The 24,030-nt window shown below is 35.0% G+C and overlaps 1 protein-coding gene across 1 annotated transcript in view; it reads left to right on the forward strand.

Moving 5' to 3' along the window:
• ZNF385D (zinc finger protein 385D) overlaps positions 1-24,030 on the forward strand; it is a 161,536-nt gene that overhangs the window by 76,639 nt on the left and 60,867 nt on the right. The window contains exon 4 of the mRNA XM_061997187.1: positions 17,098-17,257. Within this exon, the coding sequence (XP_061853171.1) occupies positions 17,098-17,257 (160 nt within the window). The remainder of the gene's footprint in view (positions 1-17,097; positions 17,258-24,030) is intronic.

A 24,030-nucleotide genomic window follows, 5' to 3' on the forward strand; every position in this document is an offset into this window, starting at 1 on the left:
TATGTTATCGAACACAAATATCTGATGGTTCTTCTCTAATACAATTATAGTCAAATAGCCTATTACAAGGTACCTGTCACTGTTTGTCAATTTTTTCTCCAACATGATTTTCATACCAGATTCTTACGTAGTGATAAACAGTTATAATAAAGTCAATTTATAAGGTAAACAGTGAGCGAGTAACAATATCTGAAGATGTCAGAAAGCAGAGTATATAGGAATAATTAGCACCTTAGACACTGGAGAAATGAAGATTTTTACTGCATTTAACAGTATCATATTGTATATAATTTCCAGTGGCTAAAATTTTACTTTCCAAAATTATTTTACATGACTAATTTGGATCTTTTTAGTGCTTAAAAAGGCCATAAGAGTGAAACTTCCTTCACAGAGGAACTAAGAAAATGTACATCATGTAGTTACAGAATGGAAGAATGTTAAACAAAATGCATTAAAAATGATACAGTATCATTTTGTTTATTCTTCTAGAGACAGAGCCCAATATCTTAATTGGAGAGAAAGGCCTTACTAGCAAGACAAGCCAATGAGGCATGAGGTGCAGAGAAAATTAGTGATGTTGGAGGTGATGATCTCACCAAAACAGAAATAACAGTAATAAGAAATAAGGAGAGAACAGTAATTCAAGATAGGAAAGGAGCAGATGCAACGACATTCAGCAGCAAGGATCATGATGAGTGTCCCAATAGTGAGGAGAAACAAAGGATGCTGATACAGACTCTTAGCTAGAATAGATTGGGTTGGTCAACACTTAGCTTTTTCCTTCTTGTAGGTTTGATTGCATTTGCCCCAGCAAGGATTAAATAGTTAAGACATGTTTCAACCGAAGACACAAGTACAGTCAACCTTCCAGGAAGGACCTATTTATTTTATTACGCATGTTCTGCACTAGTGGAAGGAATTGTACAGGAAGAAGAATTCCTATGAAGAGGAAGATGTGCATTTCACACTTGAGAGAAATTTGTTACAACACTGTCTAGGCTAATAAAATGAGATAGAAAATTTCTTGGACTCATATCACAAAAGAAAACCAATGCAGTTTTCACTAGCATGTGTGACTATGTCTGCTATTTAGAGGTGGAAAAGAAGTATAGCTTCTGGTGGTGTTAAGCTGAATTTTGTGTGAATTTTACAAGTCCTGGACAGCCTTTGAATTGCCAGCACTTGGCAGCCTAATGATCAAAACCAAGTTTCCGTGTTGAAGAGGATCTTGCCTAAACTATGAAAGCAACTTTGAATTGATTTATTCTCTCTTCAAATCCCGTAAAAAATGTATGCAATTAATCAAGAACAAATAGGTCTTTTTGAAGTTAGCACTAAGAAATAGTAGGTTGTTTGCCCTGATGACTCTTATGAACTGATTTTTGTATTACTTATAACCTTTTTGAGGATGAACTGTTCTGATTGTTTGTTTGTTTAGTTGCAGACATCAGTCCACATTACTTCAGTCAGAACCAAAGGCAAAGTCCCAAGAGAAAATGGGCTTAGCATTTTTGTCCTGTCCATTGATATATTGATAAACAACCATTAATCACAAGATAAGCTATAAATCATTTTTCTGGAAACCTGTTATTGGTATGGTCTGAATTATTCTGCAATAATGATCTCAAAAACAGTGGAGGTTGTGTTGAATCTGGAGGATACTAGGGTTCATTTATACAAGGAGCCTACAGCTAAATATCTGTGCAGTATATAGTGCTTATACAGTGCTTTACAGATGTGTGAGATCTTTTCTCTAGAGACTTTATTTTATAATAAATCAGAAATGAAAGAAGAATATAACATAGTGAGAGAAGCAAGGGATTGTAAAATGAATTAATGGAAAAAAGACATTGTGAAATGTTTTCTTGAATGAGAGGGTATGACAACCAGTAGGAATATGGTTCAAATTAGTAGATAACATGTTAGAATAGTTGAAGTCAAGCCTGTAAAAAAATGTCTGTGGGTAAATAAGAATAATTTGTAGTTTATGGAACAAAATGGTCAGAGTAGATGTGTTTCTCATAAGGCATGTGAGAATGAGCAGGAGGTATGTAAGAGAAGAAAGAAATAAACAATATTGAATAATAGCTGTGATGAGGCAGAGTAGAGATCATTATGTCAAAAGAAAAGAGACTCTGAATATGACATAGTTCGTGATTAAAATTTGGGATACAGTGACAAAAAAGAGATGATTTGAGAAATGGAAAATTTAAGGCGACAGAGTAAACACTAGGAGATAAATTAGAGCTATCCAGGAGCTATTTATGCTGAATGATCATAAGGATACTGGTTGAAAGCGTACAAAAAGTCATCCCAAAGAGAGTATATCCATGTGCCGAGAGTACGAAAGTTTGAAGATAGAATCCTGAAATACATTTATCTGACCAGTGCAAGTTTTTTTTTTTTTTTTAAACCGAGAGATTTGTCATCCATACATTCTTCATTTGTGATTATTTAGGATTCAGATCCTAAATCAGCCTTAATGTATTTTTCCCCCTTATTACTTCATCCATCTTAACTGTTATATAGCTTATCAACTAGTTCTTTTCTGGTATTTGCAGTAAGGAATAATGGTAGAAGTTCTTCTAGAATAGTTTAAATGAGTAGCTACTTTAAATCTGGATCTTAAAAAGTAACAGGAATTACATATTATCTCTCGGAGATAATTACATATTATCTCACTTGCAACAAATAGATATTGATTTCTATATTCCCTGAATGGAAAAATGAAGGTAAAAAAAATTTATTTACTTTTCCCCTCAATGTGATGCTCTTGACACCCACCACTAAACTCGTGATATCAGTTTAGTAATTTATGATGATTGCTTCTGACATGAAGCAGGTACTAGAGTAGGAAGAGGTTTATTCACAGTGAAGAGGTATTAGCCACTTACAGTAATTGGACTATGAATTTTAATTCAAGTCTTGACAGTCATAAAAAGCTACCAGCTGTGGTGTTCAAACTGTGGCTAAGAAGCCAGGAGGTTACTTGGATTACCAGAGGCTATCACATTTCAGTATGCTGTTTGTAGAAACGTGTTGCATTTAAGACAAGGTGAGGGCCTTTAGTGTTTCATTGCAAGCTGTCCTGGTGTGGCCAAAGGTGTATTTTCAGACTGATAAACGTGAGTTGGCCCTTGAGGCTCTTTGGCGAGGGAGAGGCATAATTGTCATAATTCTCTTTTATCAACTGTAGAAAAGATAAATCAGAAGCATGATGTTGTTATCAGTAACATCAAATCTTGAATAATTTTCTGAAATTCTTTCACTGTAAATAAGTACATGTCAAGGCCTATTTATTAAAGCTGCCAATTTTATGTGATAAGATAATTTCATTTCTGTTTGTTTACTGAAGAGTGGGAGACTCCATTCTTTTTTAGAGTGATTTAAATATAAAGAGTGGGGACTGTACAGCCATGTGGAGCAAAGATTCATATAGGCAACAAAATCTGTTGCTGGCTCCTGTAGTAATATGCTGTGCAGCCAAAAGACCACCAGAGTCTATCATGTGGTCTGTCTGATCAGATAAAGAAGTTAGAGACTTCGTCCTTTAAATCATCAGGGGGTTTCAGACCTATATTCCTGAACCTGCAGATATCATAGACTTCTATTTGACTGACTTAAAGACATGTTTGCAACTGTATGATAAAACAGTTCAGCTATAGATTTAATCCATCTTTAGAATACAACTGTTTGTCCTCCTACCATATTTGGAGTAATAAACCCTTTGGCTTAGACTGATGATCTCAAAAGGTCCCTTCCAACCCCTACCATTCTATGATTCTATTAATTTTATTCCTGGCCAACTATCTGCCTGAAGAAACCTGTTAGATGTACCACGTGTACACCTAAAGGTGCTAATACATCTTAAAACTCTCAGTTGGAAGTAAAATCTGGTTTGTATTTGGAATACAATAAAATAATTTTTTTGGGAGACTGAAGGCCAAAAACATTGAAGCTAAAACTGTATTTGTAAGGTGAAACTGAAGAAGGACTGAATTAAGGAATACAGCCTTAATTCTCTATAAGAAAAAGTATTGGCAAAAAATTAGAAGTTAAATCACGTCTGGACTTGGTAGGACTCTAGATACTAGAGCTAGTTGTCCTTAGCTTGGCCTGACTGTTGTATTTCTCTGTAAATGACTGCAATAGTCCTGCGAGTTGTCAGATGTTACACGATACACATGACATTCTGAATCTGTCTCAATGGCCTTTGGGATCTCATTTGGAGAGTGTGACTTCTCAAAGTTCAGCATCATCAATAGAGTTCTGGATAGTACCTGAGATCCTACTCTCACCTCTTTTTTGGGGTACAGTCACAGCACTGTACAGTTCAAATTATTATTACTTGGTAAATATGTGTCATTCATTACACAATTTATAGTGTAAGGCACTGTAATTGGGAGATAATTGAGTCGTTCTATTTATTTTTATTACATGTTGATTGTATTTTTATTATGGAATAGACTCAGATGTAATTTGGCTCCAAGATAAAAAACAGAAAATTAGAATAGGAAGATAGTCACAAAGACTCAGTCAAGACTGAGAGTTCTAAGGATTACCTGCCTCCTTCTGATGTTTTATTCCGTAGATATCATTATGTAGTGTTTCTGATATATGCTATGGCTTCATATGTGTCCATAAACTTCAACACATATTATTTGCAACCTAATAAAAAAGGCAGGACAACAGATTATATCTCTCTGTCAAAAATGTGAGTCTTTGTTGGCTTTATAGCTGAATGTTTGCTGGATATATATATCAAGCGTACTCAACACTGAAAACCTTTCCATCCAATATAATATATCTGTTGAGATGGCAGGTTGCCTGTGGTGTACGTAGACACACACTCACATCCCTTTCACAAACAAGTTTGCTGTAATAAAAAATAAACAGGAAAAAATTTCTGTGCAGACCACTGAAATAGTGTGATTGTCTCTAGCAGTGTTAAGCAGAAACTAGTAAAGAAAGAGCAGAGAAACAAACCAAGTATTTCCATTTGATTTAAATTGTTCTGGGTCTTCTCAGTTTTCATTTTGTCAATATTTTGTAGAGTGTACATATATACGACATACCATTAGCAGCAGAGTTACATACAACCAAGATAATGCTGTTACCCAAACAAACGCTATAGTGAGAGTAGACAAGTAACATATTCCAAGTTGCATATAACACATTTTTGTGATGGAAGCATGGCTTTTTGTGCTCAGTTGTAGTGTTTTTGTGATGCTGTACATTTTGTTTTGTTTGCTCAGTCAGGGACTGTCCATCCATCTTAAATTCTTTCCACTGGGTCCAAGTGGAGCACTGCACTTGCTTTCAATCCCCAGTCCAGGGTGAAGTAAACATCAATGTCTCTGTTGACTTCAGTGCCAGGATTTCACCCACACAATCTAAACTTAACGTGCTTGCCATCTTCTTTTTTCTCTTTCTCTCAGCAAGAAGGCCCTTGCAGTTTCCAAGGGACAATAAAACCAGTTCATTATTTTGGTGTATAATGGATTCATAGAAGTGAGTATTGAAACAATTGTAAAGCTCCTGCCAAAATGTCATCTTTCTCTATAAGAAAAGTAATGAAGTATATTTGCTATGCTAAAAAAATAACTTCCAAATCAAAATGCAAGAAGTTGATCAATAATATCCGTGTTAGGAAGGTAGCAGAACACATTCAGGATTTGAATAAATGAACTGAGGAAAGCTCTTCTTTTGCAAGTGGGCTTCTAGAATAATTTACAAACTTCCTATCATGAGTGATTTGAACATAGATTTCAATGGAGCTTGGGTTGTTGTAGCAAACAGCTCATTCTTGAAGATCTTTTGTTGTTTTTAACACACTGAATTAGCTCATTACTGCTGAATATGTAGTGGAAAATAGCATCTGTTTACACTGCAATAATATAAAAATTACTTACCAGTAACAGAATAAGGAGCAATTTGCAAAAGCTAATCATATTTGTGCACTTGTCTGCAAAGTAAATTTTTAATGCGTACTCAAGGGAAAAAGTACTTACTGGTTTATGCAATTTAATGGTAGTATTAAGCATAATATATTAAAGACAGGTTTTTTTTAGGATTCAGTTCAGAGTCATAAGGATATGAATGTAAAAGCTGTAGTTGTCCCATATCACTGCTTCACTTGTACTTAGTGGTGGTTGAAGCTCATTCAGTGAGCCCATATCAATGTCAAACTGGCCATACGGCCCAAATGTACAGAATCATCTTAGAAATCTACTGTATTTCCTTAGTGAGAGTTCTGTCTTCATTTAGTTAGAATTTTTCAGTAGGATATTCTCCATTATGTAAGTTTGGGGTGCTCCAAAGTATATTGAAGCATGCTAGGAATTATCATAGCAGTGAGATGTACCAGGTGCAAACTAAAAGCTACTCACAATTTCAGTTCATCATTGAAGGGGAAGTTGAAGATTCTTATTTTCATTTTATTCAAAGAGGATTCATAAATCACTAGTACTTTTTGCAGAAACCAATTTTCCAGAAGTTGTTTTATAGGTGCTGGTTTAGATATGTTAGGTTTTCTTTAGCCCTATTAAGTGTCACTGTGCTGTATTTGCATTTTCCATGTGAAGACTTGTTCAGGAGATCCTATTTACCACAAATCCTATGTATAAACTTGTAGTGTTTCCCCCTTGACATTTTCTTTCTCTTCAGAAGTCTAGAAAAGGAAGGCTTTGTTCTGAACTCACATCTCAAAACAAAATTTTGAAAAGGGCTTCAGTCGGTTGTTTAAGAACAGTATACTTCAAGAGTTCTGATAGTGTAATCTCTTCTTGGTTAGTGATGTCATTAAGTGTCCATGGCTAAAATTTTATAAAAAGGAAACATTCATTTCCCACATGTTGTGCGAATTAAGTCAGCATTTCTTCAAATCTTAGTTATGCCTACAAGGTTAAATTAACCTTCTCTTATTAAACTATAGTGCTTCTTAATCACTTCAGGAGTATTCCAACATTTGGTGTACATGGATGGAAAACTGTTACTATCCTAATAGTACTGATTTCATATATCAGATCTTTGCAATTCTTTATTCTGAAACATTAGAAGTTTGGGGTTTTTTTTCCCTTTCATTTGAGTTACTGTTACCATAGAGTGATGGGAATCAATACTGAGAAATAACAAAAGGAAGAACAGCATAAAACTAATAAAGGTAATAAATAAGCATAAATATGTTAATAAATATTATTAATAGATATAAAAGGATTTGCCTCTTCCAAAGAGTTTGGAGTCTCAGCATTAAATTTCAGTACCATTTGGACATTTCACTTTTTCAATGTTTCTACTCCCAAAAATCTGAAACATGAAATGATGCCCTGGGTTTTAAAATGAGAAAGGGCTCTTATAGTTGTCTAGTTTAATCTCTTTTATATCACACATCGTGCAATATCATATAGCTGTTCCAATTTTGAACCTGATAACCTCTGCCTGACTAAAGGATACGAGAAATGTAAAAGCCAGTGTGACTGAACCTGAAATATAGAGCATCTCTTACACACTGGACCTATAACACCTCAGCATTTAAAATGTCCTGTTGATTTCAAAGGGGATACTCTTTATCCAGTAAGGTCTGTGGAATTGCAGCTGGTCTCTTGTAGCCTCAGCAAGTGAGTTTTGGTCAATGGAAAAAAATAGATTTTCAGCTTTTAATGTGCATTAGGAGGAATGAAGATTTGTAGGAAGGAGTCAAAATATAATTGCAGTGTACAAAGAATATAATGAATATTCTCATTAAGTTTTGTGTACTGCTTTGTATCCCTAACCATAGCTTCATAAGTAGAACCTAACAGCTTAAAGGAGTGAAATGTGATGACTTGCCAGCTTTATACTGTAAGATATTTCCTGTTCCATGTTGATGATAGTACAACCTACTTGTGTTAGTAAATAAATCCCATTTTTCAGTCCACATAACTTTTGGAATGACTTAAGGTATCCACATCTATGTATTACTTTAAGAACAATTTAATAACTAAGTTGCATTGCAAGTAGTTCTGTGTGCACTGGATAAATCTCAAGAGATATTCAAAGTACTAAGACTCTGACCCTAAAATAGTTGCTAGAACCTGCATGCTGGCAAACCTTGTAGCTATACACAACATCTTGTGGACTTCACAGAACATATTCAGAGCCATCCAAGAATGACTGAAAGCAAGGCAAAGGGAACAAAATTCTGTAAAGGAATAAATATAACCATATTATAAACTGACTGATATTCAGGTTTTCCTTTGCCTCACAAACTTTGTTACATCCATATTTTGATTTTTTTTTCCTCAAAATATTTTCTTCTTGGCTTATCGTTCTGATAAAACTAGTTTTTAATGGAAATTTATTCCTATGGTATGCAACTACCTTTTTTTTAATCAACACTTAGGCACTTATTTTCTATTAGTTCATTATATACAATTATATAAAATGTAATCCTTTTTTTTTCTAGGTAGGAAAGTTTACTTCATTTTTTCCTTCATGTAACATATATTTCCTTCAAAACAGATAAATCCTGTGGGTAAATCTACAGTAGGATTTTTTTAAGCAAACCACTGTCATAGGAGTCTTAGAGATACAAAATTTATCTAACTGAAATAGGAACTACTGGGCTGTGAGTTCTTTTGTTCCAAGAAAACACATTGCCTCTCCATGGATGTTTCTGCATCTGGAAGTCTTGAATTCCTTTTGGAATATGAGGAGAATGAAAGAATCTGTGAACTCTTTTGTCTTAGCCCTAGCCTTAAATTGTCAGTCTGTGCAGCTGTGAAAACTTTTCATAGTAGAAAAGTTCACATAATATTTTTTGTATACTTACAGCCATCAAAAAGAAGGCTGGAGACTTTAACCTGAGAACCTAACTATAGCCAAGGCCACATAAAACAGAGCTGGAACCAGGGAAACTGAGCATTTATGTTGCATATTTGTGTATTTTGAATTTCTGCTTCAGGGTAGAGGTTGATCAAAAGTGTTAAGACTGTGCTTAAGAGCACAGTGAAAATACCTCTGTGTAGTATTTTTTTTGCAGTTTTGTGTATACAAGTTGCATTAACTTGATTGTAATTTAAAATATAAAGTTCAAACTGTACTGAATTAATAGGAATTTAAATATGTACTTTTTAACCTTATCTTGTTTTCTGTAAAATGTTCTTGTAGTATCTTGTGTTCCATCACTATTTTTTCTTGATGCTTTCATTGAATTAAAAAAATCCAAAACTCTGAATTCAATGAGATTGCTATTATTTAAAAAAAAATTGTTTCTTTGGCAATAGATGAGCTGAGCTAACCTCACCCATTCAACTTTCATTAGTTATTATTTCACAAGCTGGATGCAGAGGGAATCAAGTATTTTATTCTCAGGCAGTGTAAAGTTTCTAACTGAGTTGAGACTCTGGGCAGGTAAGTGTATGCCTACACCTTGGACTCCCATTAGCTGTTGTGGACTCTAACAAACTGAGATTCAAAAAGATGTTGTCTACATAATCCACCGTTGTCATTTCTTTTCAGATAACCCCAGAAAGACTGAGCTTTTCAGCACTATTGAAAGCAATTATTTTGAATTCAACAACATCGGTTGTTTTAAAGGGAACATTGTGTATAACCTGAAATTCAATTAAAATTACATTATTAAACAAATTATTAAGTCACAAACATATTGAGTTTATTTTTCTTGTTGTTTCATAAATAGATTTATGTCAGCTTCCACATTAATAATTGGCATTATTGACATATTCAAATGCATTAATTAAAACAATAAATAAAAGATGTATGGGTGGGTCTGCTGCTAGTGAAGGAAGGCTGAGGTAAATTTCTATGAAATTATTATTGCATATATTGTTTACGCAAGTTCTCAGTTCCAAATATATCAATTCCAAATTAAAATCTGCAAGCATGTGTGTTATATTTACTGAGCTGAATTAATACATGGTTTATTTCATCATATACTTAGCATATAGCAATTTGTATAAATTAACCTTCTATCTCATTCTGAAATTAATCTGAGTTAATTTAAATACAAAACTTCACAAAATACGTATTCTCTTGAAACTCAAACTACAATACGATTTACCATGGGGAAAAGATACAATACTGCCATTATATAGATTAATACATTAAAAGTTCATTTCATTGATTATATCAATTTTCAAAAGAGCATGTTTCATCACCTCATAAAAAAAGCTCCCCAGAAAGCAACCATTACTATACAAGTCAATATGCAAAAACTTCCAGAGACCAGAACTTGATTACTTTGTCTGAATGAGTTTAAAACTAATTTGTCTTACCATCTATTTTTCCTTTTTATTGTTAAAGCAAATCGTCTGTTTATTGACTTTCAATGTGCAATGCACCTTTGCTGTACTTCCTTGAAGTATTGATGTCCTTAAAGAAAAATGCCAGGTGTAGGAAGAGATTGATTTCTTGAGCTGTCTTCCCTTCAGTTACTATACTTTGATGTTGTATAAGCCCACTCGAGTATGATGTGAAGCGTGTTATACATAGGCAGTTTTTTGTATCTTGCTTATACAGTTTCAAGTAATGCCACACTTCATGGCAGACAATATGAGCAGATACTGCATTACAGGACAAGCAATATTTAAGTAGGAAATTTTGACCTGCTGTGTATCTGCAACAGCTGCATCTGACCAAGATAAAATAGTTTCTATTTTCCATAATAAAAGTATTTGATTTTACTATAGGATGGATGATTTTTACTGTAAGAATGGAGTCGATGCCAGTCTCTTGAATGGGATGCAGACTCTTGCTGGGTGCAGTCTCTCACCACTATACAAATGGCCCTGGAAGGAATCCAAGAGGGATGGAACAGCTTTGTTCATACAAAAGAAGCTAGTGAACTCGGAAAGTACCCTTTTGCTCTGATCCTTGAGTCTCAGGGTACATTCATGAGTGTATTGAATAAATGCTTTATGAAGGAGAAGAGGGAACAAAAAGTTTTTCTTTCTGTGGAAAGAGGAAATTAAATACCTGTGAATTAACATACTGAGACACTTAATCTATTCTTATTCACTTAATTTATTGTTATTGCTATAACAATAGAGAAATGTTTTCTTTTCTATAGAGAAGTCCTTTTTGGTACTTGCTCTGTTACTATATGTTTGGCTCTAAGGATGGACAAATTGATCAGTTTAAGGTTTAAGGGGTAAAAACCTTTTCTCAGTGAGTATCTGAAAGAAGCCATTTTACACGTGTCCTTGGTGCTTTGTATTGTATTTATAGCTGAGTGCATAATGTAATTAGATCTCTGGCTCTGTATTACAGAGTGGTATTGGTGATAGAGTGCTCAAAAATTGAAATGACACAATTCAGAAGATAAAGGTAAACTTAGCAGAAGGAAGAAATGATGACAGGCAACATTTATCTGCACTATAATTGACTGCAGATTGAGTTTGTATGTATCAGGCAGAAATCAGCCTACTAGTTCAAAATGAAACATGTCATTGTGTTGACATCACCTTTAAAGATTATATTATATGTCTTCACTTAATCTATTCTGGAAAGGTTTGCACAGGTACTTTGTCTCTTGTACTCTGAATCTGTGAAGCTCTGCTGGACTCCATGGAGTCCGTCTATCTTTTAAAAAGTAAGGGTAGAACTTGTGAGTAGTCCTGAATTTCTTCATTGGGCAAATGAAACAGGCCTTGTAAGAAATTATAGTCTCAAATAAAAACCTACCTACTAAACAGCGTAGATACATCTCAGTGCAAAAAAAACCTGTGCAATCTTTTTCCTGTTTTATCAGCTGTGTCTCATGGTAAAGGCCTGCCCTAGGCAGAAGCCAGTGTTGGGCATCTGAAGGCTGTTAGACTTTCTCTCTGTAAAATTCTCTAGTTTACTATTTGGAGAAGTTTTGTAAAGATCAGCTCAGGTATGTAAATAGCACATACCTAGTAGTATACAAATGTCATCATTGACTGGCCAAGCTTTAGAGTCACCAGGAAAAAAATACACTTGTTCTAAAAATAAAAAGGTCTTTTGATTTTTATCACTTTCTTGTGTGGTTAGAACATCTGTAAAATTATATTTGAGATACTTATTGACAGTCCAACATTGGGAAAATATTCTGTACTCAGAGATTAAGACAATGTGTAGCACAGGCATCTCAACAATTTCCCTTACTTCAGTCATTGGTGGAAGCCCTCTTGGCTTACACATTTGTGTATTTTGCTTTCCAGCTCACTCTCAGTATTAGTTTGAACCGGGAAACTAATTTTTTGCTTTTAGACTTTTTTGCACTGTAAGATCCTGACATCAGTTGCTGATGTATTAGCCATAATTGCTACTGTTATATTGGGAATAACAGCAGAGGTGATGGTAGTATTCAGTAGCTGTTATAAAGAAAGACATGATCTACTGAGATCTCAGATAGACAAAAATGACTTGTCAGCACTCTCAAACCTTGTTTGGGGCTTTCTAAGGGTGCAGACTGACTGCAGCCTTGCTACTAATTGGTCAGATGACAGGGTGGAGCAGGGCACTCTCCACAATAGACATCTTTCAAGATGCATTGCAAAATAAGAAAGATAATGCAGGATAGTCTGATTAAATTTTTGTGAAGAAGAAACAGTGGAACATATTCACTATACTTTTAAAGAAAAGTTATTTTCTTTTAGCTGATTTTTATGATAAAAGTATTGCCTAGGAGGAATGACTGAGGCAGTAAGACAATCTATAAGGAGATTGGTAATATGAAGTGGACTAGGAGAGATAATCAAAGCATAGAAGATTCAGTATTGCAAAGTTGAAAACTCTCTGAGAATAGGAGGAGACCCTGATTTTTCCTCAACGCACAAAATTAAGCACAATGTTTTTGTTGAACTAATGGCTAAAGAACAGAAATAAGAAGACATATGATACGCTTAGTCAGATAGACAAACTTATTTGAAAGCTTCCATGTAGATGTGATGACTGTAATTGTAAGATAATACTATCTGAAACATTTAAAATATTTTGTATTTCTCATCATATTTCACATTTTGCCATTTGCTTGATAATACAATATCCTTATGGTAACTATGGTACAATATTTCACTTAAGCAAAAAAAATGAAGCTGAATTTTGACACTACGGCTGTTCTAACTGCTCGTAACTGCATATAGAAATTTTTATTCTTTTTTAGCATGTGTAGACCTTTGTGTTTATAACATGTATATATGAATGTGCAACATGTTTATATAGACAATTTTTTTTTTTATATTCTAACAATTTTTTAAATATAAGGATTAGAAATGTCTCAAGACAGACTTATGGAACCAGAGGAAATTACTTGTTTTGCAAAAGAGATGCTTAATGACTTGTATTGCTCAAACAGGCAGGACTCCTTTTGAAATAACTTTGAAAAGTGATTTGCTATTTAGACACCTTGAAATTTCCTTGAAGCAAGTTTCTGTAGACTAAAGTTTATCTACATGTAATTTGCAGGATCAGAGCCCTCAAAAGGGCTTGTTTTCTTGTTTTTGACTTCAGATACCAAGTAATAATCTACTGTTTTCTTCTTAGACGTATTTTTCAAGAATGGATTTAGTTTCTTAAAGTTCACTGTCCTGTTTCACTAGCAGTATTTGACAAATTTCTCATGCTTCGTCACTGATGTGGTCACACATCAGCTGACAGTGACTTGTCTTCACAGTGCTAAGATTAACTCTGTGTATGAAACATGGAAAATTTTCTATGAGAAGCAACTTTGAAAATTATAATGAAAGAAGAAAGTAAACTATTTCTTAAGCTATTATTCTAATCCATTCTTTTATAACCGTAAAAAACCCACAGAATTTAATTTTAGAGAGTTTTTAGGATAGCTGATTGACTATGATTACCAAGTGTTCTGCAGTAATAGGGAATTTTTCCTTCATGATTATCCTGAATCTCTTTCATTTGAAAGAACATTCAATTGTTAGATCAAACAGTTGTTTCTCAAAGGTCTTCCATCAAGATGAGCAATTATAAAATTCAGTACTCCTTTATAAAACATGGAAAGGGAAATCCTCCCTTGATACCCGTTGACTTCTGTAGATATTTCACCTGTAACCTCTAAGCATAACTTTTAGCACAACTGGGTAAGGTAATATCTAAACATGTATATGTTATCTTCTTGGGTTTTGCAACTGTTGGACTCATATATTCCAGAAAGAAATCTCTTCTCACCTTTCTGAAAGGGCTACAAGTCTCTTCACTCAGTTAAGCAAAATGTAGGACTAACTTGTCTTTTCTGTTCTCTCACAGTTCTGCAGGAAGGTTGGGAATAATTGCATTTTATGATCGATGTTATTTTTGTATTTAACCTACAAGTTAATACCATTTATGTAATGAGTTTTATAAGCTACAACTAAATGCTATTTAAGTAGTGAGGATTATTTTAGGGCTCTTACAGTCACAAGAAATGGTTCGATGTGGTATGATATTTTAGGTTGCTGTGCTGAAGAAGATATTTATGGATATTTTTCCATTTCCTACATCTTACCATCTTACTCTTGCAAGGAAAGCTAATGACAGATCTTTTTTTTTTTTTTTTGATGGTTCCAATTCATTTCTAAAAGTTAAGCATAAGGTAATTTGGAGCTGGTTAAATGCTTAGGAGCAATTTTTCTGCTCTCACATAAACTACCATTAACACACCAGCTACAGTTATACTGAAACAAGCTCAGATACCTTCATCTTCCCACAGAGGATGGAGATTTAAACTTTGAAATAAAAAAAGTCATAAAGATCTTCTTTAAGTAGAGGCTGGATAAACTGGCAGTGCTCTGTAGGAAGTGAATAATAGACAACTCTGCATAGCAGCCATCATCCTAGTAAATTTGAGCAATGTGTTTCTACTTGGAAATATATAAATTTCATTTATATATTTCAGAATATTGAAAAGGCCACCAATTTCTACATAGGCCCTCATTGTATATTCTTTATGCATTCAATACTTTGCTTGAGATGAGATTCATGGAGCTGTAGGTGGAGAATTATGGATGCAGGAGACATAAACCTGGGGTGCTCTTTCAACAATTCTGTGAAGAAAGATGAGCAGCATATCAAACTAATATCAACATTCATAATTCAGTATTAAGGACCATTTCTGACTACCTGTTCTTTGAAAAATGAAACCATTAGCTAGGGAAACAAATTCAGTCAGAATCTGGAGATGACTGATAATTAAATTTGACTAGAAACTGCAAAAATAGTTGACATGATAATGACATGAGGATGTAGTGTATCATGTCATTTTTAATGCATCGTCTTAATTTGACACTGGTCTTTCAGTTTAACAATAATCAACATCTCTTGACTGTTTGTATTTGGCTTACAATATGTCTCAGTGTTATGTGTTTGGAATTGTAAAAGGTGCATGATTGTGCTGTTTTTGTTCAAGTTGTTTCTAGTTAATAACTTCACTGTCCAGTGTTCTTTCAATAAGGGTACCTAATCAAAAATTCTCATTATTTTAGATACAGAGAAACTAGCTTTTCAACCAAACTGAATGATGCATCTCAACATAAAAGAGCATATACTTATGTGTGTATCTATGCATGTATACACATACATATATAATGGTTTAAAAAAAGTCTCTCCTTTCCTACTCATCTTGAGCTTCTCAAATCTGAGGTGTCTGGAAGAAATAATAGATTTTCATGACAGCTGAGGGTCATAAATCTCTCAATTAATTAATGTATACTTTTATTGTGACATTCCCTAGAACTTCCCATCTCCCCAAAATTCAGCACATTAAATAACATTAAATACTAAGTCTAATGAATAAAAGATGCCAGATAATGCAGAATTGTTCCACCTGCACAAGAGGCTTCATGAGTCGAGTGACTGTTATTTTATCCTTTTTTCCCCTTTGAGTTTGTAGTCACTAAATTACTTATATGTTTTTTTTCCTTCTTCTGAGTCCATAACAGAAAGCATTTACCTTTCTTTTATGTTCTAAGTATCTACTGTTATATCATTTCAGAATAAAAATAGGTGTTTGGGCAGACTCAGCCTAGTTGCTTTCACTTGTTCAGTTCGTAGTATCTGAATTTTGATACTTCATCCAATGTCTTTAAAAAAATCTCTTTCAAGTAAGAAAGGAATTCCTTTCAATAAAATTGGAATTTCAGCAATAAAAAGATAAGAATTTTTTGAAAATAACTTATAACTTGGAAGAATACTTTATGAGTTTAAATAATTAGAGAATAAATACACCCTGAATGTTTGTACCAGTTCCAGTGGGTTTTATATAAAGTTTTAATTTATACTTCAAATGTTATTCTTAAAATATATTTACAACACAAAGTAAATGAAGAAAACTTGGTATTAATTCTTATAATAATAAAGATCAGTGTAATAAATAAATCTTAATAGCAATGGACATACAAATCTATTTTAGCTTAATGACATCAAGAAGCCAAAATATGTTTGGGGCTGTGACAGGATTTGTATGAGTTTTCTCCTTTGAAAGGATGCCCTTGGCTTGGAATTTCAAACACTAGCTTTTGTAGCAGGTGGACAAAAAATAATCCTTTTAAAAATTTTGTTTAGGAAAGCCAGTCAGCTAATTTCATGTCTGCCTCACATTTAGTTAAATCTTTGATGATGGGCTTTGAAGAGAGCGTTTTGTGGTTTTCTCCCTTTTGTTTGGGCTTTGGTTTTGGTCAGGGTTTTTTTTTAGTTGTTTCTTTTGTTGTCAATCTTTGCTGAGAAGTTCCAGATACCAGTGTTAATAGTAAACTGTTCTTTGAAGGAACCTTTTGTCAAAATCTCTGCTTTGAAATACAAACTTGGAAAGTGCCTTTCTCCCCGTTGCCTGAGAATTTTAATTTTTTTTTAATATGAAAGCAAAAAAAGTATGGATAGAAAAATTAATGGTAGCATGGTAGACTAAAACAACCTTACTTTGGTTTAAAATTCATATGCTGTTATACAGTAATATGCCACATTTATTTTCTTCCATTGTTTTCCAAGCATCATTCTAACTATAACTTTGTGTTTGGTTACTACTTAGATGATGTAAATGGTACCCGTTATTGAAAGGTAGTCTGTATTTGTACTAATACAGAGAGAATGCCAGTTTAGAAATGAGCCTGATTGCATGGTTCATTTTGTTCTCCTTTGTAGAGCCAGGCTGCGGCCCACTACAAAGGCACTAAACATGCCAAGAAGCTCAAAGCACTGGAAGCCATGAAAAATAAGCAGAAATCTGTTACCAAGGACAGCGCAAAGACTACCTTCACTTCCATCACTACCAATACCATCAATACCAGCTCTGACAAAACAGGTTAAGCGACAATCTTTGTTGGTTTTGTTTGTTTGGGGTTTTGTTGGTTTTTTGTTTGGTTTTTTTTCTTGTTTAATTCCATGTCTGTTTGGTTATGTGTTTGCCACATTGATTCATGCTCGATCCATCTTTCTGTGTGATATTGTTTTCTTATAGTCCTTTCAGTAGGCTGGTGAGAACATAATAGTCATCTAACCATTTTCTCTTGGTTAAAAGAGGCTTGTCATTTTTTTAGGATAGAATGAAGTACTCATGACTTCATTAATTTTTATAGTTGCTTAACTATTACACATCAACTGACCTAAGCCTCCTAGTCTATATGCTGTATCTCTCTACATATGGCATGTTTCTTTTGACAAGAAATAATGTATCACATTTTGATACTTGTGTCTAGAAGCCTCTTACAGAAAGCATTGTTAGTAAAAAACTAATTTTCATAAATTCTGAATGTTGCATTATTTTTTTTTAAATGGCTATTGCATGGTTTTGAGATGGAAACCAGCTGTATAACCTCTATTCCACACAGGCAGGTAAGTGCTATTGGTGCCAATTATTCTGCTTAAGTGAGTTTTCAGACTGAAATAATGTCCTTTAATACATTGTGTGAGTAAAAATTACTCTGTGACTAAAAATCTATGTGACTATTGGTAAAGTCAACAGTCAATGATCTAGTGATTGGAGAAAATAACTGAAAAAAAGAGAGATCTTTTTAAGCTTTAAAATTTATTATTTGAAAGCTTTTATCGTATTCTGTGTTAGTTTGAAGGATTTTCCAAGGTGACTTAAAACCAGTCTGAGTCTTTCCATCAGGCTCTGAATTAGATCCCTAACAAGATATATGAATTGTCATGTATCAAATGTCAGTAGAATAAATAATGTTTTATATCATCTTAAGTAAGAAAACATCAGAAATCTCATTGCACATAAAAGCAATGGCCTATGAAGGAGTTTCCTTGTCTTTATACCTTTTGACTTCCTGGATTAATTTCATAGAGTGTGTGTATATGTATGTACATATGTACATGTATGCATTCTAGTCCAAGTGACCTTAATGACATTCTGAAAGACACTTATTGGTGTTAACTGACAAACAGCCCAAATATGTCAGTTTTACAAAAGACTGAGAGGCATATTCAGTTGCTGGCAAAAGCTCTATTCAACTGGTGACATTCCAAGACATCGAGTTCAATTCAAATGCAGTTGTTACAGGTCAGCATTGCTGTGACTGGTAGAAGAACAGCATCCTTGATGTAAATGAACCATTGTAGAATAAAGCTTGTATGCACAATGAGAGGAAAGAAAAAAAAAAAAAAGAAAAAAAAAATGAGTAGTCAAAAGGATGACATTTTCTGTTATATATGACAAGTTAAAAATCCATAAACAGCTTCCCTCATAGAACCTTTAACAGCAAAATGATTTCTGAAAGCCATAATAACATCAGAATGTACTTTTCTGTGTGTGTTTGTACATTTGTTAATGATCTCTCTAAAAGTTAACTATTCTGATAGCAATATGGAGTTCTGAGGAAGCAATTTTACTAATGTATGTAATGAATTAATTATTCTTTCATATCTAGAAGTAAGTTCATTTACTAAGTCTCTGCACTTGTGATCATCTGGAACAAAAGCTTTTACTACAGTATTTTAAAGATCCCTGCTGAAGATTATTATTTGATTTTAAATATGCTGAGGATAGGGTCATGTTCATATTGCAATATGACATGTACAGCAGTGGTTAAATGGTGAATCACGTGTCAGTCACAGTGCATCCATCAGGTCTTTTGTTCAGTGATTCTGCATACCCTTAGCAGCTCCAGAAAAAAAAAAATGTTATCAGGAATCTGCAATGCTATGCACTGAAGATTATGAAAAAGACCAGAGAATATACAAGCTGAAGAAGACTTAAAGCAGCAATATATATTCATAGAATCGTAGAAAGGTAGGGATTGGAAGGGACCTTTAGAGACCATTCAGTCCAACCCTCCTGTGAAAGCAAGTTCATCTAGATCAGGTCACACAGGAACACAACCAGGCAGGTTTTGAGGACCTCCAGAGAAGGAGACTCCACACCCTCCTTGGACAGCCTGTTCCAGTGCTCCATCACCCTCACAGTAAAATAGTTTTTTCTTCAGTTTAAATGGAAATTTTTGTGTTCCAGCTTTATCCCATTACCCCTTGTCATGTTGCTGGATACTATCAACAAAAGGGATACCGTAACCTCCAGATATCCACCATTAAATATTTTTAAGTATTTATGAGATCCCTGTGCAGTCTCCTCTTCTCCAGACTAAACAGCTCCAGTTCCTGCAGCCTTTCCTCATAAGGAAGATGTTCCAGTCCCTTGATCATCTTGGTGGCCCTGTGCTGGACTCTCTCCAGAAGTTCTCTGTCCTGTTTGAGCTGGGGAGCCCCAAACTGAACACAGGACTCCAGATGAGGCCTCACCAGGGCAGAGTAGAGGGGGAGAAGAAACTCCCTCGACCTGCTGGTCACAATCTTCTTGATGCATCCCAGGATACCATTGTCCTTCTTGACTGCGAGGGCGCATTGCTGTCTCATGGTTAGTTTATGGGTTAACCAGGACTTCCAGATCTCTCTCTGCAGAGCTTCTCTCCAGTGGGTCAGTATCCAGTCTGTACTCTCCTCTCATGAGATTCCTCTTTGCCCGACTCTCAAGCTGGTCGAGATCCCATTGCATGGCAGCACAGCCTTTTAGACAATCAGCCAGTCCTCCCAGTTCCCATCGGCAAACTTGCTGAGGCTGCAGTCTGTCCTCTCATCCAGGTCATTGATGAAGATGTTGAACAAGATTGGCCCTAGAACCAATCACTATGGAACTCCACTGGCCACAGACCACCAACTCAATTCTGTGCCATTGATCACCACCCTCTGGGCTCTGTCGTTCAGCCAGCTCTTGATCCACCTCACCATCCACTCATCCATCCCACACTGCTTGAGCTTTCTGATGAGGATGTTATGGGAGACAGTGGAGGTGAGGCTGACTGTAGTTTCCTGGGTCATCCTTTTTGAAGACTGGCGTGACATTGGCCTTTTTCCAGTCCTCAGGCACTTCTCCTGTCCTCCATGATTGTTCAAAAATGATGGAGAGTGGCTTAGCAATCACATCAGCCATCTCCCTCCACACTCTCAGATGTATCTCATCAGGTCCCATAGATTTATGAGTGTTAAGCTTGGCCAACAAGTCTTAAACCTCTTCGTCATTCACCAAGGGCAAGTCCTCTGCTGTCCAGGCCATCCTACTATCCTTGCTGGACTGGGTTTCCTGAAGGCCAGCCTTAACTGTAAATACTGAAGCAAAGAAGGCATTCAGTACTTCGGCCTTCTTTGCATCCTCTGTCACTGGGGGATAAAGGGCAGAGACTGTGTGGAGGACTAGTGAGGAACTACTCACACATGTGTGAACATCTGGATAATGACTAAAGAGCTACCTTATGCTATATATTGCTTGTATGTTTTGTTGCTGGAATATGCTGGATTTTTTAGGTGTGATGCCAGCATGTTATTGCATTAAATAATGGAGACTGTGCAATTGACAGTATAAGTTGACTCTTTAAAACCTTTGATAAATGATTCCTGGTGGTTAAGCTATGTGTTAAAGAGAAAACATAAAATATGGAATTGGTTTCCCTTTCTGTGAAAGCTGCCTTTTTAAAAAAAAAAAAAAACCAACAAAATTTGGAATTATTAAAAGGCTTAAACTTGAGAAATATTGGGAGAATGAAATATCGTGAGGAGTTATGTTGGCAGTCACATAATGGACTATGCCATTCTCAACATGTGGGAAATTTGTTTACTAGTTATATTATTTAACACCCTTTTTTCATCTGCATTTACCATTTATTATGTGATACTTGTAATCACTCAGGATAAAAAAACAGAAAGCCTGACCATTCCAAAGACAAGCTCACTTTATGGTAGTAAAAAAGATTTAAAAAGTAAAAAATCTAGCCAACCAAATTCCACTAATTCTTGATTTTCCAGTTCAAGGGGTGCCTATAAAAATAGTATTTCCACCCATGCAAATGTATTTCCTGACATAAAGTTGTTAAACATCGATGATAGCTTTACAAATTGACTCTTTTCCCTGCCAAGGTATATTTTAGTCATAAAGATGTTTTACACCTTCACTTTGGCTGTAAGGACAGATACTTTAGGCATACTTTTCAGACTACATGTAGATAGGCTGTGTTCTATCATGCAACTATATGTCTTGTCCGGTAAACTCACAATCCCACACTTTGGTATTTTTAATCTACAGTAAGTATCCCAGATTATACTCATGTAAAATGACACCCCTGTAGCTGTTTTTTATGTCTAACTGTTCTTTTCCAAAGCTATGAAAGTTAAATAGGATTCTACATGACCATATTATTGCAAATTAGGACTTGAACATGTGTGCTATTGTTACTTGTTTGTTTACTCAGCAGAGAATTCAGTATGAGTTAGATCATCTCTTATCAATGAAGAAGAAGGTATAGACATTTCCAAGGAGTGGAAAGCATGTCAGCAGGACATGCCACTAGGGCAGTGGCAGTCTTTAATATTTCTTTCAAATGGTGTATACCATGTCTTAAATCCTGTGTACTTAAATGCAATAAATGTTTCTTAAAAACAGAGAAAAATGTGATGAACAGAAAAAGTGTGTATCTGGACCAAGGCACAGACAAGATAATCTATCATTAGTACAGTTTTAACAGCTGAGAGACCCTTGTGCTGTCAGAGAACAAAATACTGGCACCCGTCCTAAAGACTTTACATTTGAGAGACAACTTGGGGACACAGATGCTGTTAATGCAATACACGGGTGTTTTAAAAGAGGAATAGCATAAACGTGTTCAAGTGATAAAAGCATTCCAAGAAGTAAGAACACTGAAGGATATATTAGAAGGAAAGGGAGGAGAGGGTTTTTTTTCCAGATACCATATGAATCTGTGGGTAACAGCATGGAAGAAAGGAAAAAGTGTATTTTTTTCCTTTTACTGCTACATATGAAAATTCTTCTCTCTGGGAAGTATTTTAACTGAGCTACCCCTTTCTGGTTGTCTTTTTTGTTTAGTTGTTTTTTTTTTCTTTTTTTCTAAGAAGTGATAGGATATTTCTATTCAGCAGATGAAACTCCTTAATGAAATAACAATTTCAACCCAGGTGGAATAACAGAGAGTAGACAGTCTGGAGAGGTCTTGGGCATTAAAAATAAAGGTAGGAATGAGGAAGAAACCACAAATTATTAAGTAAGTCAAGGTAAACTTTGAAGGAGAAAGAAAGGAAGATACCATGAAATGGAGAGACTGAGGAAGATATGTTGGAGTGTGGCAGCCACAAATATCACAGAATCACAGGGGCTTTGTTATTCTGTGAAGAGACCTCAAAAGGGACATCTGGAGACAGACTAGATTACCCCTGCAGGTATGAACAGGGTTAACTAGAGCAGGTTGCTTAGCATCTTTTCCATTTGGTTTTTGAATATCTTCATAGTCTTGCTGGGCAACCTGTTTTATTGTTTGGACCCCCTCAGAAAAAGATCCAGCACTGCAGTTAGTTCACCAGTGCTGAACAGATGAGAAGGATCTCATCTTCCTCTGATCCTCCTCTACCTGCTAGCAACAGTCTTGCTAAGGTAGCCCAGAATGCCATTGGCCTTCTTTGATGTAAGAACGTACTTCTGGCATCGATATAAATTCCAAGAGGACTCCACTTCTGACTAACCTGCAACTTTGTGCTGCTGAACACAACCTTTTGAGCCTGGCAGTTCATCCAGTATTTTTTCTTTTATTCTTTGTCATTTTTTATTTAAAAAATTAGATCTAAGAAACAGTAAGAAAAAAAACCCCAAAAATAAGAGTAAATTCAAAGAAATGAACTAAAATGGAAATGAGTAAGACTTATCCAAATCTCTAAACTCTGCTAATGCATGGCCTTAATAGATTTGTGCTAGATTCCCAGCAGGCAAATCATATTGCATTTATGTAATATGCGTTCCTGTTTTAAAGTGTATTTTATATGCAATTAAAAGAGAAAAAAATATTGTTGATGGGACCTGATTGAAGTGCATAGCTCTTCCTCCTGCATTTTAAACTGTTTCTTTACGTCTCTTTGTTGAAATATGTAACAAATTCAGAATTTTTACTTTCAGAGCTGTTTTATTCTGTTCAAGTGTACTTCATGCACTGTTATATACTGTGTTGTTTTTGTGTATTGTGCCTTTTCTAATTCTAGAGTGCATTTTGTCACCTTTGCAACCTTTAACTGTGCTTCTGTGGGATGACTCAACAGTCTACAGATACTGAAAGTAAAAGCTAACACAGATCTGTTACCTTGACATCAACTTACACTTGAGCTGAAGTTGGTCTTATATATGTAGTGAGTGGTGATATTGTGTTGGACAACATAGAGGAAGTATTATGGTGTTACTGAGATGGAGAGCACAGTTTCAAATGCAAGGAGTGTTTTAACAGGAGGAAACTGCTTAGACTGTTCATTTGGAGCTTTAGTTTTATTGACTATATGAGGGAGAGAAGGGAAGAAGTTATTAAACAATAATATTCATTGACAGACTAGGTGGAATTTCTTTGAACTATAGACATATATATTGACATTAACTGCTGCCACCTGTGTGAGAGGAAATCATGTCAATGAGGTTTATGGCATAATTTGTCATATTTGAAGTAAGCAATTATAATAAATCAGCTGAACTTTGAAAAACTGCGAAAAAAGTATAAAAGACAGCTGTGGTAACTAGGTCGGATGTAAATC

Source organism: Colius striatus, chromosome 5 (assembly GCF_028858725.1).
Source record: "Colius striatus isolate bColStr4 chromosome 5, bColStr4.1.hap1, whole genome shotgun sequence".
Lineage (NCBI taxonomy): Eukaryota > Metazoa > Chordata > Aves > Coliiformes > Coliidae > Colius > Colius striatus.